Raw genomic sequence first — 16,214 nt, 5'->3', positions numbered from 1 at the left:
TAGGGAAACACGCCACTACCGCTTGTAGAGAGAAAGAGAAAGAGAGCTCGCACGTGCGCGCCATATGTCGTCATCGTGTCGTATAATTTTTCGTATGTATACGTGCTGAACCTTGAACTGTCGACTGTATATTTTCCCGACATCGAGACGAGACGTGCCTAATCGATCGAATTGCGAGCGCGAGTTTTGAGAATCCGAGCATGGCGTGGCGTCTCGCGATCAAACCGCGCTCCGGCTTCTCCGTCCCCTGTATCGTTATATTAATAGCTCACGTTTTGGCAGCTTGCCTATCGCTTCCTTTCATTCATATTCCTGTTGCCCTGTGAGTTAGTAGGGGTAAAAATAAACCCGGAGTATGGCGATCTTGTTCAACAGGAGCGTCGCCGGGATTCCGAAATATGCAAGAAGAAATTAGCTTTGGATCGCGCGGCTTTGGAATAAGGGATTAACCCACTAATTTCCCAAACACAAGTTCCAAAGTGAGACGACCCCCCAAAAAATTTCCTATATAATAGCATGTTTATGATGTTAAACATTAGATTGAAATATAGTAAATAAATCAATAGGTAAATATACAGTCATATTAATATTTTTTTTTATTTACAAAATTTTTATTTACAAATCCACAAAAATTATCAAAATCTTCTGGGAGAATTATTCTGAAAAAGTTATTTTTGGAATGAACGGCTTGTCCCGCTAATTGGGAGTCGGAAGATTAAAACAGAAAACGTGGCAATTAAGACGAAACAAATAGACGATTACTCGAGAAACTTAATTAAGATTTATCGGAGAGGTGCTACAAAGTTTGTCTGAAGATTATCTAAGGAGGAAAGAATGAAAAAGAAAAGATTGGATAATATATTAATGCAAGCAACGCGGTGAAATAAAGTAGATAAAGCGGAAGAGATGGATGACTCGCTTTTATATGATTGATGGTAGATTGATGGTTGTCAATAATTATTAATTATTAGCCGCGGTTAAATTATACCTTTAACTATGACGAATCTAGCATGTTTATAAAAGCTAACCATTCCAAGATTAATTGCGAATATATGATCACTATTGTAAATGAGAGAATAAATATACAAATTAATATTAAACTGACTATGTAATTATATTTCTGAGTTAGTTTTGTCTTTCGATTCGAAAGGAACCTTTCTGAGCGACTTCAAGGATAACAACCGGAATATGCAAACGCACGACACAATTTTTATGTACAGACGTACGTACATTTGTTTTAGAAAATCGCTCTTTCGTAATTCATAAGATCTGCATTCCCGGTTTTCATGCAATATACTTTCTCTTTCTCTTATAGCGACAATTATGCATATTCGTAAGTAATTTAACCTTTAGTCAAGTGTCAGCCGCAAATATTTCCTAATTATTTATTTGTCTCTGTATACAATTTTAAATCTTAAAGAATAGGAAGAAAGCAATTATTTACGTCAAAAGAAAAACTTATACAAGATAAACTCTGAATCAAAATAAAAGATGATAATTATATTAATGATATAATTATCAATTAGGTACTACATATACAATTATTTTACTAAAATAGCGACATAAGTGCGAAACATTTTATAATTTTTAATTATTAATTAACTTTGAGATATGGATCGTTTTTTAAATTTAATTTTGCAAATTTATTCCGCATCGGTTTAATTTTCGTTACCGAAAAAGGACTTTCGTTACAAAATGTTCGAGGATCAGACTAGTGAGCGATTTCTATAGCATGTCAGCAGATGCTAATCACGGCCGATCGGACAGAGACGATATAATCGCCTCCGTAAGCTGGATAAACCGTAATTAAACCAAGCAATTTCAGCATCAACTATTGTGCACGAAGAACGGATGCATGACGTAACGTCGAATGTAGGCCGTTGGAATTCTCTTTTTTTTTCCCGTACGCGACCGCACGTCCATATGCATCACGTGTCAGAACGTTGTAAGGTTGCAGTGTAATTCAATTACGCTCATTGCGCGACACCATTGATTTTACCTTGGAGTACGAAGTATCAGCGACAAAACTCGTGAAAAATTATCATTTAATTCTTTTATACTTATCACTGATTATATTTATTAGACTTCAATCACAAGATTAGGATAAACCAGAAATAAATTTAAAGACTCGGTACGAAAATGAACATAAAATTGAATGAGCATAAAAGTCTTGAAAAATTAAGTAATTTATCCGGAAAAAGAGCGGGAATTATAGCGTTTATTCCTTAAAAACGTTATTTCAAGCCAGTAAAGATATTTCTCAGAGGATGTGAAATTTTGATTTTTAATATATTTTTTTTAAATATAAGGTATATACTTTTTTTTAGATAGAAACATGTGAACGTAACGAGTAATTGAGCTATTATCATTAGGATTTTAAATGAAGTTTTTGCTATGAATATAAATGACTATTTTGCAATAAAAGGTGACAAGTATCTGATAGATATAATTATAATGGTAATGTTCATTTTCTGAAAGTACGTTCCTGTCTGACAACATTGTCGCATAGTAATATGTCACGAAAGTTTACCGGTAAGTAGGAGTGGAAATGAATTTTCACCGTGCTGTAGAAACTAGAGCGGAACGAATCGAAGCACGAACCGATGTAAGATTTACCGTAAGAAAGTGTCCTCCCCTTTGTTGTTCTCTAATGGTATCCCAGATGTATTCCAGAAAGATAACAAAAAACTTTAAGTTTTATATGCAAAGTGCGTATAAAAAAAAGTATCAGAAAAAAATTTTAAGAATTCTTAAAAGTATAAAAAAAAGTCAAGTTTTTTTTATAAAACTGTGCTTAAATAAAACAAGTAATTTTCAGTAAGAAAAATTCAACTCCGTATTCACGCTGAAATCGGTTATCTTAATGGACAGATAATAGGATGGATAAATAAAGGTTTTATTGATGTATGAATCTAATTGGTTAGACTAATCTCTTACTTCTCTTTTCTCTCTAATTTTATGCATCACTGAATCTTGTACACATGCGTTTCGTTCACGAGCAAAGTAGGTTCCCCTGAACATTTATATTAAACTTGAGGTCGAGTTTTAAGTGCTTCGCATTTCTTCGTGAAAAGAGAGGCGCATATTCCTTTTTTTTTTTAAACGAAAAAGACCAAGGCGTAATCGCGTCAATTCTCGTATTCTGGATCCAAACTTCGCGGTTCGGGATCTCGCGATTTTCCTCCGACGTTGCGATGCGATTAATCTTTAGGCATACCAGTGGCTGGGGAACGTCTATTTATTGCCAGTCGCGCGCCAAGGATGCAGACAATTTCCTGGTTCAAGTGCATCGAATGAATGCAACGTCGCGGCGCGTATCACGCGCCCGGGAATTCAGACGACATGGAAACGACCTCCGTCTGACGAGATAGCGCCTCGTTGCTGCGCTATGCATATTTATACAGCGGACGTTTATTGCACACCGAGACGCGATGCAGCTCGCAAGTGATAACCTCCGTCTCTCCCGACACGAACGACGGCGATGACGCCGAAGATCGTGCTTTCATTTGCGTCTCTGTTCTTTCTCTCTCCTACTTCCTCTTGCTTGTGATTAGCTCCTTTAGCAATCAGTTTCTGCTACGATGTATGTGCTACATATAACGGCACTCACGAAGCACTGTAAACAATGTATTACAAGTTTTTCCTCTTTTCTCTCCTTTCATTCACATTTATTTACGAGAAAACATCTTGGTGCAGTATAAAATAGGATATACGAGTACTTTGCGCCTGCAGGGTAACTAATTTACAACATGATGAAGAAAGCTGCTAAAATCACTCACTATAAAATAATTCACATAATTTCAAAAAGGTGATTCATATCCGATTTTAACGAGCGATACTACTTGCTTTCTATTATTGTATGTTGTAATATACAAACTTGATTATGTAAGTGCACCGTGAAGGCTTTCGAGCTTATTCAGTTTCGAAAAAAAAAAAAAAAAAAATAACGGGTATCTATGTATTCCACGAAATTAATGGAAACGAATAAATTTTTCAGATTTATAAATAATTTGTGAATCGAGCTGAAGAAGTTTCAGAGTTGACGTTTTTGCAGATATAGTGCTATAGAAATCTTATTTCTCCTTAAAAATCTCACTCTTGTCTTCTATCGTATACTAACGATGAAGATCGCCTGAATCCGCACTTAATAGTGAGCTACCTCCGCTGGACCATCGCGATCGCGAAGATTTATCCCTCGCGCTCTAATTGAGTTCTCAGTGAATCCAATCGTGATATAAAGCACGCACGATATCGAGGAGGGAAAAGAGGAGAATAATAAATCGCACGCGCGATTCGTCGTCGGTCGCGTGGCCCACGAGATGCAGCTTTAGAGCATCTCAGCGGTGCGGCGGCCAGCCGCCTCTCTTTCTCTCCAAGGGAAGATGAGGGCATCGCCCTGACCGTGACCTAGCCACCGCTCTCCACGGACAAACAAACGTACACGTACGTGCAACATCCTACACCACGTTCGACGTACGCGAAGTGGCCAGTTTTCTACGGCTCGGACAACACACGTGCGTATCTCCTCGACGTACAAGGTGCTCCTCCGCGTGCGTGTACTTCGTCGTTGTTTATTACTTAAAAAAAAAAGCGAAAAGGGACAATTCTTCATTACAGTCTAACCGGCCTTGAGCTGGGGGTATCGCGATTGCGATAAATCTTGAAACTTCTTTTACTGAAAGGAACATCGAAATGTGACTTTTAGAAATCTCAAATATTAACGTCTCGTTCTTTTAGACAGATGTAAAAGTGTCGCGCGCGTGTCACGCCGTATAAATGTGATTTAAATGTTTATGATTTCTGTCCATATCACTGAATTGTATATTTTTGTTTTTAAAGTATTTTTTTATTTTTATTTTCATTTTGATTGATCAAAATTATGGTGATATCTCATCCAGATTTGTCTTTTTACGACTCATTTTTCACATCTTGTTCGCGAATGGTAGTCAAAGTAACACATGAAACGCGCGTCAGTATTAGAAAATTCTTGATAAATAATCAAGATACCTGTGCACAGATACGCGCGCCTCCGACGTATTTCTGGATACACACGTACGCGACACACATGCGTAGAAGGGGATACTCACGATCACGCGATCGGACCCAAGAAACGTGCCTATGCGTGCGTACCGATCGTATGTACGGGCCCGCATGCACGTCTGGACCGACAGCGAAAACCGGCCTAAGCTCTGCGCCGCGAAGAGCTGCCTTCGCATTCGCGAAGGTTACTTTCCTCCGCGTATATTTCGTCGTAGATTTGCGCGGCGTCTAGCTCGATCTGACCGCGTCGCTTACATAAGCACGTTATAAATCCCAGCCTCCTTACTTCTCTTTTCGTCCTGGTGTATCAAGGATACTCCAACTCTCGCGTCTTGCTATTTTATTTCGGTATATAGTGTACTGAAGGAAAAATCTGATAGTAGCTACCAAATGTTGAATGAAATCATTTTCATCAAATATTCGGTTAATATATAATTGTATAAATTTTATAAAATAATTTTACTTTTCTAAAACTTTAGAGTAAGTATTACTACACCGAATATAATATAATTAATTGTTTGGTAGTGTTTACTAAATATTTAGAAAAATTAAGTTATTTTCGATCATATTAATCGAACATTTGATTGTAATTACTTTACTTAGGTAATATTTTATAACTATTACCAGACTTTTTTTTTGTATCGAAGTAGCGAAAGAGACTTGTGTGTAAATAAATGTATTTTTCCATGCATCGCTTATCAGTTGTTTTTAAACAGATCACGTAACTGACAATTTACTAATGACAATACAGTGTTTTATTGCTACAAATGAACGATGAATGAGGCATGAAAAGATATCTTAATTCTCGCAACTTATGGGCTGAAATTATTTTTTTCTTTCGATGACTGTTGGGATAAACCGATTTACGAAATATGACGAAAATTCCCGCTCTCGTTACAATTATTGAATAAAAAATACCTGGAAGGATCATGAAGCGAAAATGCATCATTTTTGGTTCATACATTCAGCTGATAAAACAAGACATTTGCATACTAGTATCTTATTTTATTTCTTTTTTCGGACCGTTTTATTTTTTTTTATGTAGTCATTTATAACACGGCGTACATAATTTATGGCACGCGCGTCAATATCGAAGATGCTTGACATCACACAAGCGTGGCTAATAAAAAGTAGCGTAGAAAGCAGTTCTATAATACGGCCGGGATCAACGTCGACCAACCGTAGATGAATTGAACGTTCTATAAAGGCGGCAGCGCGAGCTTGGCACTTATGGTTTATGATGATCAGAGTGCTCGATGACCGTAAAACACCCTGACATAGTTTAATAAAAGACCGAAGGCGACCAATGGGGCTCGATGGCATAAAGAATTCATTTTATGTACCATAAAATGTTACGGTGGCTCTTCACGCGAGAGCCCGTCGCATCTGGAGAAAAGAATAAAAAGTTACAGACGGAAGCGTCGCGACGCTCCACGATAAATGCGTGTCTAGTTCAATGCTCGCTACGAATGGTGGCGACAGCGGCTCGCTTTGAAACAGTCAATTATTCTTGATCTCAATATGGAAATATTTATTCACGTATTATTTTAACGTCAGTCGCATCAATCGCCTTTTCCGAGTTATATACATTCGTGTCTTGACACAGATATCAACAACTGAAGACACCACTTGGATTACGCAACAAAGATCATCTGTTACATCCTGGCAATGAGCGAAACTTTGTGGAAATGTATCCAGGTTGAATTTTGTTCTCTGTCCGTAATATCATAAATAAAAAATATTTTAGTATCAAAGTATAATAAAACTCAAGAATGGAGTTTTGTATCGTACAGTAATTTATTTTCTCAAAAATATTAAATGCTATATTTTTATAATAATTTTAAATGCTATTTATCGTAATTATCGTTATTAATATTTATCGTAAACAAATATTATATTATTTCTCCTGGGAGAGTGTTATTTCAATAGTGATAATAATATGGTATAATGAAAAATAATTCACAACTGTCAGTCAACGACGAATAAATAAAAAGAATAAATTCGTTCATTCCTGGTTCTTCAGAGCATAAGCAGTTAATTGAAATGATTCGATTGTTATTGGCTTATTTGCGAAATGCAAAAAGACATAGAAAGGAAAAACGATGCAATAGTATGCAGTTTCTAATTGTATATATATAGTACTGTCTAAAACTTTTAGAGTAAAATCTCACTTTACAGAATGAAATCTCATTCTTGAATATTAAAAACTGAGCCACTTTTTCAAGATTAAGCTCAATTTTCATTTTTTAAAGTAAGATTCCACTCCAAAGAATTTAGACAGTATACAGTTTTATACGTTTTAAACGTATACAGTTAACTTGCAGAAATAAAAGGAAACGCGCGTTCCGTCGAGACGACAGAATGAAACACGTTTGCATAAAAGGATAACAGGCGCTCGTAAGGCTTGAAAAATACGAGTTTTCGGCGTACTGGCGGATTTGTCGTACGATCCAGACGGCTTTTTAGACGCAGTTGCGTGCACGAAATAGCGGGCCGCGATATTTTCAGAATGTATGCGACTGCAACTGCGGTCCGCCGCTGCACCAGGATACAACGACGTGCATTATAAATTATGCCCCAATGATATTATACTCATCCGCAAAATATATGGGCCACTGTATCGGTTTAGTGGCCCATATTTTTGTGGGCATATATACATATATTATATATATATATATATATTTATATACACTGGAAAAAGAGAAGTTACGTTAATTGAAATTCTGATTAATACGATCAGAATCTTCTTATTAGAGATGTTCCGATCTTCAAAAAACCTATCTTCCTAAACAACAATAGCGATTTTAAACCGAACTATTTTGAAAAAAAATTTATTTTTTCTAAACTGAAAGGGGCTACTTTAAGCCGATCTCTCGTATAAAATTGCTTTTTTAACAAAGAAGATTATTTTTAAGCGATGTGATAAATTATTTTGTTCGCAAATGATCTTTATTGCAACAATTCAATTTTTATTTTTTTTTTCACAGTTTTCATACATTTAATTCACATAACTCTTTACAAAGTATTCTTACACATTATTATGTAGACGCCATATTAATTTAAATGTCACAGACACAATTGTTTCTTTCATCTATTGAAAGAGAAAGAAAGAGAATAACTATTTGTACAATCCTACGAAACTCTTCTTCCTATAACGCTTGAAACAACGCATTGAACACAATATCGTCACGATATGCCGCTTAATGCTCTGATATTCTTCACGTGAGCGCCGAAGGCGTTCATGCTCCATCGATTCTTTAGCAAATTTTACACGAAAGCGCGAGCGTTAGATGAAATGTCTAAAGTTCAGCAAGCAGAAATAAACCGATCAATTGCAGTTCATCTCTTGTTCATGTCTTGGATAAACTAAATAAGATCGCTGGAAAACGCAAACTGTTACGCTCCTTCGCGCACGAGCCAAGCAGCGACAGAAATATCCAGCCTTGACTTCCTCGCGATCTTTTCGTTTTTTTTTTGTTTTGTTCTTACGCGTTGATTTCCTTCTTCGAAGACTGCATTCCATGCCGTACGCTCCAGAACTACTTTGAAAGGGCTGTTTGCTCCGTTTGCTCTCAGCGAAGTTCACGCGAGCGATCTGCAACGGACTGATCTGAAAGCGTTGCTGCTCGTCGTCGTCGTGTTGCTCGTCTTCGCGACGTACGCGGTTTGATACACACCGGTAGGCACGATTGCCTACTATGCCTACCATTGAAATGATCGCGATGCCGCACGTGTCATAGGTGTCACAGGGATTCTATCGATTGGTGCGCAATGCAATCGGACGTATCGAAGTCTACGATCCCGGCGCGACATACTCCGTCGTGGCGAACGGGCGGCAGCTATCAGCGAATGCATCTCGATGTGGTGTATACCGTAGGACATCCGCGAGGTCGTAGGGAAAAATGCGATTTGAATCGCTTCAGAGCATCTTGAGAGTCTTTCTTTAAAAATTGAGACTGACGCTGACAAAGCGCCTTTTTAAAATGCTTTGGGAAGCATTGTTATTTGTGAAAAAAAATCTATATAGTTATGTGTTTTAAATTGGTTAAGAGAGAGAAAATAATAGAATTATATTCTGTTCTCTAAAATCTTTGGAGTGCAATCGTAATTCTAAAGAGTGGAATCTCACTCTTAAAAATCGACTTTTTTTAACTGGCTTAATTGTCACTCTTTAGAATTAGATTCTACTCTAAAGATTTTAGAGAATGAAGTATCTTGGAAACTTCTGAGAGAATTTTAAGAATTTATCTTTTTATTCCGAGTTTGTGAAAATTTCTACTGTGAAGGTGATACGTATTTTCGAATGGAGCGTATTCGAAAATAACACATGCAACGGATATGACGCGTGAACATAAACCGGATACGATAATATTTGTTCGCAAGGCGATAAACATTCTCAGGGATTCAAGGCGAACATCTGCTATAAATGAAAGTCTAACTAAGGCAAAATATATATCTGTTATAGATTATTCGCATTGTTATATAAGTATCCATTTTTTTATTTTACTGAATACAAAGAAGAGTTATTTATGCTGTCGAGTTACTCTAGTAAAAGAATATTATCAACATTATCACAAAATGTATCGACGATTTTTCTATTCTATTCGAAACTTTAGGAGTATACATAATTATAAGTCTGTTCCCATTTCTTAAAATCCCAAAAAATTTTTTGCACTTAAAATAAGGAATATATATTCGAGTGTTGAAAAAAAAGAAACTTAAAATATTAAGTGTAATAGGCTTTCTACAATAAGCTATTACTTATGTTTTAAGTCTTAAGTCATAAGAAATTAATAATCACAGTCGAATGTAAAAAGAATAATGATTAATCGTAAAGAATAATCGATTATGATTGGTCAATTTCTTATAGTTTAAGACTTAAAGCTTAAGCAATGATTTATTGTAGAAAGCCCGTAAAAAGTACAAGTAACGCGAACAGACCTTATATTTTGTTGAATATAAGATGATCGAGTGCGACAAGTTTCATTGTATATCATTATCCGATCACATAAATTTAAAGACTTTCTATTAATCTTTATCACTTGGTTTTTCCTTGTAGGAAGAGGACATAGGATGGACCAAGTCGTGCGAACAGATATCGTTCATCATTGAAGAGGAGGAGTATCTCAAAAAAGCGAGAGAAGCAGGAGAACTCAAAGGATGCCTGCTTCGTCGCAAACCGCCGCATCCGAGCGGCGAAACGAAAGAGTGGTTAGTATTTATTGCAAATGTTTTCTTTTTTTCTCTCAAGTGATTCGATTCGAAACAAATTAAATATAAAATACAAATAAATAATAAGAAAAATTTAAATATTTATAATTTCCTAAAAAAAAGATAAGTTCTACGATTTCAAAACAGATTTTTTTATTTTTTAAATTAAAATCTGCGATATTTTGAAATGTAGATTATTGTCGCACACTGAAAAAAAAGATTGGCTGCTGCAGCAAATTATTTTTTTCAGTGCAGATGCTTGTTTATTTAGAAAACTTCTATGAATCATTCCATTTTAATCTATAAATGTTTGATTAGGATTATCATCTTTATTTACGTTTTGTTTTGCAAATTTTCCAAGTTGTTTGATGATATATGAAATACATGAGAAGAAATATATTGTATATGGTCTTTTTTTTATAGCTAACACATGAACCACCAAAATTGAAAACGACTTTGAAAACACCTCCCAAACAAGCGACTAATCCTTTACAATTCGTCAAAGTCGGACCCTGTTCACTGTATCGAACAGCGCAGGAGCAATTACAAAAAGTCCAAGAGGTGAAGAAAATCAAACAGGAAGTCCGCGATGATCCCGAGGACTGGCAATCAGTGAGTAACTTCAAAGTCATCATTTTATTAATTTATATTAATAAAAAAGAGAAGTATTACAGGTTTGACAACTTGTACGAATACTTACATTCGATAATCTTGACTTTAATTCTATTATTAATTAATTAACCAATTATACAAATTTAAATTCATATTTTAGATGAAAATCGTTCATGTGTAAAAAAAATTATTGAAGTTTGCTCTACTTTTTTTATAAATCTATTTTAATTGAGATAAAATATCAAAGTCAATTAACATATTACTACAAAATTATTTAATATACCATTTATTTTATTAAGTTTAAAATCATTAAGTATCATCGAATTAAAATTTATAAACGTCAAATTTCTTATTAAAGTTAATTAAATATTTTATAGATCATTATGCATTTTACTTAAAAGTTTTTACGTAAAAGTTATTACAGTATATTATAGTACGGTTTTCTTAATAATCAAAGATGACATTCCATCCGCAGAATTTGGATAATTGGAAGAGTAGTCGGAGGAAGCGGCAGGAACATATAATCGAGCGGGTGGTGGAAGTGAAGAAACTCGAACTGGAGGAACACGACCGTCTACGTCGTAAGAACAAAACCTTCTCGGAGATGATGGAGGAGCGCGGTAACAGGGGTCGTAAGCTGAGCATCAGCTTGGCTATGTACAACGACGAGGATGCGAATGATCTTAGCGACCTCGGGATCGGTACGAGCAGCGGCAAGAGCTCGGTCAGCGGTGATACGCATGACGACACACATAGTGTTTTGGTACGCATTTATTCAAACACGTGCGTAATATACGCCTTGCGTCGCGTCGACTCACTTTTATTGAAAAGAACAGTAATTCCGATTTCGTTAAATCTATTGAAATAAATTCTATAACAAGGAAAATTAATTTTTTAAAATTATTTATTAATTAATTTATATATAAATATATTTTTTACATTTTTTTTTAGGCAAATTAATGAGAATCGGTCGTTAATCACAAAATTTTGATTTGCATTTTATTTTATCTTCTTTTTTATTATGAATCCGTGCAAGAAATATCGGTTCGTGAATTCAAAACTTACCGCCACACTGCAATGATCTCGCCTAAAGATCCTAAAAGTAGAGATCAGCCAAAGCCCGGCATGATGTTGTGAAACCGGAAATCACGTGATCTTGGAAATGCGCGCCAATATACCAATTTCGATGAGAATCTTGATAGTAAGCTGATGTCGCTTCTCTTTCTCTCATATCCAGTTTCACAGCAACATGGCAGAGCCAATCACGGATCGAGTCGGCATTGGCCGATCTCTACTTTTAGGTTCTCTAATCTCACTAAACCGTATTAATCGAATGGCTATGATCGCTGTACATTCTTACATTTGTTTATGTGTCACCTGCAAACATTTATTTAGTCCCACAAGCTATTCGTCACGCGATCAATAGTCATTTCTATATTAAATCGACAAGAGAATAATAGTACAGTTAAATATTAAAGCACACTTTTCTACTGCGAAAAATTTTATAGACACTTACGAGAACAGCCATTGTTCGATAACTTTATCTTTGTTTTTCATATTGTAGAGCGACAGGGATAGCGAGATCGAGAAGAGCCATTCGGATGTCGATAACACCATCGATGTGGCCTCATCCACAACGATGAGCATCGCAACGTTGACGACGACGGCGGCAACAATTGCAACTACATCAGTAACAGCAACGATCGCATCAGTAGCAACGACAACGACAACAGCGGATACTGGTACAATAGAATCGACACCGATGACAACGACGGCAACGACGACCGTAACGGTGACAACGACGTCTACCGCGAGAAAAATGTTTGGTGGTTTTCATGGCAATCTGAATAACAATCAGGAGTACGATTCCGGTACTACCGCGACAACGAGTTCGCCCGAACCGGAAGAATATACGTATGAAGGTGCCATTCGTGGTTACGTGTCGAGAGTGTCGCAAAACATACCGCGAAGATCCTTGACTGGAATCGACTCCAAGTTAGACACGGCAAAATCATCGCTGAACGGTTCAAAGACAAACTTGAATGATGACAGTAGTAAGTCCTCGCTATCAATGGTGAAGGTAGACATATTGAAGCGACGTGAGGTGTTCGAGAAGGCGTCACAGAAGAGCAGCGACAGCAAGGCAAACAACAGGCTATCCGGTGATTTTACCGGCACGAAATCGATTAAAGAGAGGCTATCGAGCCTCGAGAGACAGAAGTACGAGATAGAGAACGGTGACAAGGTCACTAACAAGACCCTCAACCGATTGTCCGGCGACATGAGCTCTATCCGAGAGAGGCTCACTCATTTGGAAAAACAAGCTTCGGAGCGTGAGAGCAAGAGTTCCGTTCACCGCAAGCTCAGCACGGAAGATCTGGAAACGGTGAGGCCTCTCAGGGAAAGACTGTCCACCTTGGAAAAGTATAGTAGCAGCGACGAGTCTTCGGTGCCGACCACGACGAATGAGTCGCGTTCGCACAATGGTGAGTTCACCGCCAGGACAATAAAGGATCGTCTCAGCGCACTGGACGTAGCCAGGAGCAAGGACGCGACGGAGAAACGAGGACCCGCACATGTCGGCAAGCATCCGCTTTGTTTCCGTGATCAGGAGAACAGAGTCGACACATCGACACCCAGCGAGAGGAGTTCGTCGCCCGATTCGGAATATCGCGTACCGCGAGCCGTCTTCCACAGAAGTCTGGACTCCCTGGACGCGGACGCGTCCAGCGGCCCAGACACGTTCGAGCGTGTGCAAAGCCTCGAAGAGCTCGATTATGGACGTCAATATCCCGCCTCGTCGTCGTCCGCGGAACTCTTGAACGACACGGACCGCGAGGATTCAGGTATTCACACCGCAGACGTAAGTTGCTCGGTCAGCCAGGCGGATGAGCCGATCGATGAGGAAATTGTGCAACACACCAGTGGCACGATCGTCGAACGAAGAGAAGTCGAAGAGAGGATCAAGACTATGTCCGTCATCCAGGAGGACGCGTTAGCATCGAACACGATAGTGGAAGCGCCGAATGACACCGCGACTACTCGCTCACAGTTCACCAGCCACCGGGAGGCAGTAGCAGTGAATAAGGTAAGAGAAATATTGAAATTTTTAAAATCTCGTATTTTTATTAGGTATATAAATTTTGATAAAGTTTTATTCGATGAGAAACAATTATTCATATCTTCATGGTGATTTTCATTTTAGATCTCTATAAGTAATTTAAATTAAAAAAACTTTAAACTGACGCCCATATTAAAAAAAAAAAAAAACAATTTCGTTATTAGCTACATTTTTTCTAACGCCATTCACACCTGAAAAATCAGACAATGAGCACTGTGTTTCTATTTTACTATTTCCTTTATTATACCAATTCCTTTTTTTCTTTTTGGTTATGGGTTTCGGACAACTACATATCGGGTAACTCTCTGATTCTGTAGGGTACTGCTGACACTTCTGGGGAACTATCGACTAACAAATCACAGTCGCAGGCGCGCGTAGAGGCCATTACTAATTCTAATACACTTCGTTCGCATATTTCCGTGCCTCGCGCAATCATCCATCCGAGTCCCAAAATACCTCCGCGAGAGACGACTATTCCCGAAAGCCTCTCAAAACTACGAGCGTTCGGCAAAGACGAGTTCAAGACAGATTCCGAATTAAGTCCCAACGAGTCCATAGTATCGGCCAGTCTGAAAATCTCCATCGAGCAAGCGAGACCGAAATTCATTGGCCAAGCAAAGCGGCAGAACCCGCCCAAGGAACATCTCTCCAATCTCCCTCAACCTCAACCGTATTTAGACACCATCCCCGTCGCAGAGACATACCAATTGTCCTTTCCCTCCGTCAGAGCGACGACGGTCCCGACTAGCCTCTCTCCTGAGGCCAGTCCGGTTTCCAAACCCGCGTCCTGCCGCACCACGTCCAAGATTCCCACCCCTCTCCCTCGCAAAACCGCTAAGTCTTCGCCAACGAGTCCCGACTCTGTCTTGACCTCGCTCGTTCCTAAATCTTCGCCCTCGAAGGCGCATAACGCGAATAACAAATCCTCGACGAGTCAATCTCCCTGTTCGATTCGGAGAACGTCTGAAACGACGACCGTCGAAACCTCCTCGCCTGTGTCCCCACAAACGAGTTCAGCGGAACTTTCACCTTCGTCGAGATTACCCGCAGCGAATGCGCGACGCCACGACGATGCGCTACTGCCTGCGGAACGACGTCGCACCGTGGTGGAGGTGTGCGAGAAGGTGGTGGTACCTCAGGGCAAGGCACCCATGACGCCGCCGGTGACGCCGTTCATCACAGTGAACCGTGTCAACACGGTGGACAAGCGGACAACCCCCGTCGCCGAGGTTAGAAGCGATCAGCAAGTCGGCAACGCCTCGAAAAATTCCTAAAGACGCGAGGACCATCTTTTTTGACAATAACAACCGCGCAGTGTCCTCCTCTTTTTATCCAGCCTCTAGACAAGCCATACTAGATCTTGTACGTAGAGCCACCGTCTCGTCGGGCGCGAGGGTGTTGTCGAGGGTGTGAAACGCTGAGAAAACGAGGGTTCCAGGAGCAACTCCGTCATCGTTTCGACCTTATCCGCGCGTACAAACTACGTTGTTTATCAGTCGACGAATCGAAGACATACGTTCCACGTTAGCTGAACAGTTGTGCGGTTCTTCTTCGCTTAACGTTTACACTTTTTTTTCGTAGAAGTCACCCGGTTCGAGAGTTCTGCTCCCAGCTCTTCGAGACTCGTGGACTCTTCCGAAGGAGAGATTTTATTTTAAAGAATTTAGCCTTAACAAATGGCTATCGTCTCTGTACGCTCATTAAGCGCGAAGTTACGTAAACTTAGGCTACGTACACCGCTAGTCATGTAAATAGGCGCGACGCAGGTGCGAATATAAGATAATCTCCGGTTATACGATATGTAGACTTAGATCGAGTTATGCAGAAGCTCTACTGTGAAACTGCTGCTACGCGTTATAATATACGGCGCAACGACTTGTAATAGAGTTCACAATTGCGGTATTATGTCTGCGACGTAACAGCAGACAGCCTAAGCGCTATCAAATACGCCGTTTAAGGAAAAACGTAACGGCCGATCTCGGCATTAATTGACTTTAATCGGCAGTTTAACTTTTATCTCCTCCGCGATTACAGCGAAAGCTGCGAACGAACGGTCGATTAAAGTTGACCGCCGATATCGACCGTAAGCGGAAATAAACCATTGTGATAACACGTTCAATCGCTCCCTCATCTTAATTACGATCGTGCATTAAGTCGAGCACGTCGATTAGAATATCGGCGATATCGCGGGGCGTTCTCCAGAGAACACTTTATTAATTTCACTTGCGAT

At 38.8% G+C, this 16,214-nt stretch overlaps 1 protein-coding gene across 4 annotated transcripts in view; it reads left to right on the top strand.

Moving 5' to 3' along the window:
• The window catches only part of smash (smallish), a 68,818-nt gene that overhangs the window by 42,575 nt on the left and 10,029 nt on the right, over positions 1 to 16,214 (top strand). For 3 of the 4 annotated variants that reach the window (XM_018454228.1, XM_018454229.1, XM_018454227.1), the window contains exons 2-6: positions 10,100 to 10,251; positions 10,675 to 10,863; positions 11,339 to 11,626; positions 12,428 to 13,951; positions 14,302 to 15,213. In XM_018454228.1, the coding sequence (XP_018309730.1) occupies positions 10,201 to 10,251; positions 10,675 to 10,863; positions 11,339 to 11,626; positions 12,428 to 13,951; positions 14,302 to 15,213 (2,964 nt within the window). In that variant the 5' untranslated portion in view covers positions 10,100 to 10,200. The remainder of the gene's footprint in view (positions 1 to 10,099; positions 10,252 to 10,674; positions 10,864 to 11,338; positions 11,627 to 12,427; positions 13,952 to 14,301; positions 15,214 to 16,214) is intronic. The other variant, XM_018454230.1, reaches the window with a different exon arrangement.

The sequence above is a fragment of the Mycetomoellerius zeteki genome, unplaced genomic scaffold (genome assembly GCF_001594055.1).
Source record: "Mycetomoellerius zeteki isolate Tzet28-1 unplaced genomic scaffold, Tzet1.0 scaffold43, whole genome shotgun sequence".
Taxonomy (NCBI): Eukaryota; Metazoa; Arthropoda; class Insecta; order Hymenoptera; family Formicidae; genus Mycetomoellerius; species Mycetomoellerius zeteki.
Note: the sequence above shows the minus strand (reverse complement) of the source record. Positions and strands in the feature narration are given on the sequence as shown.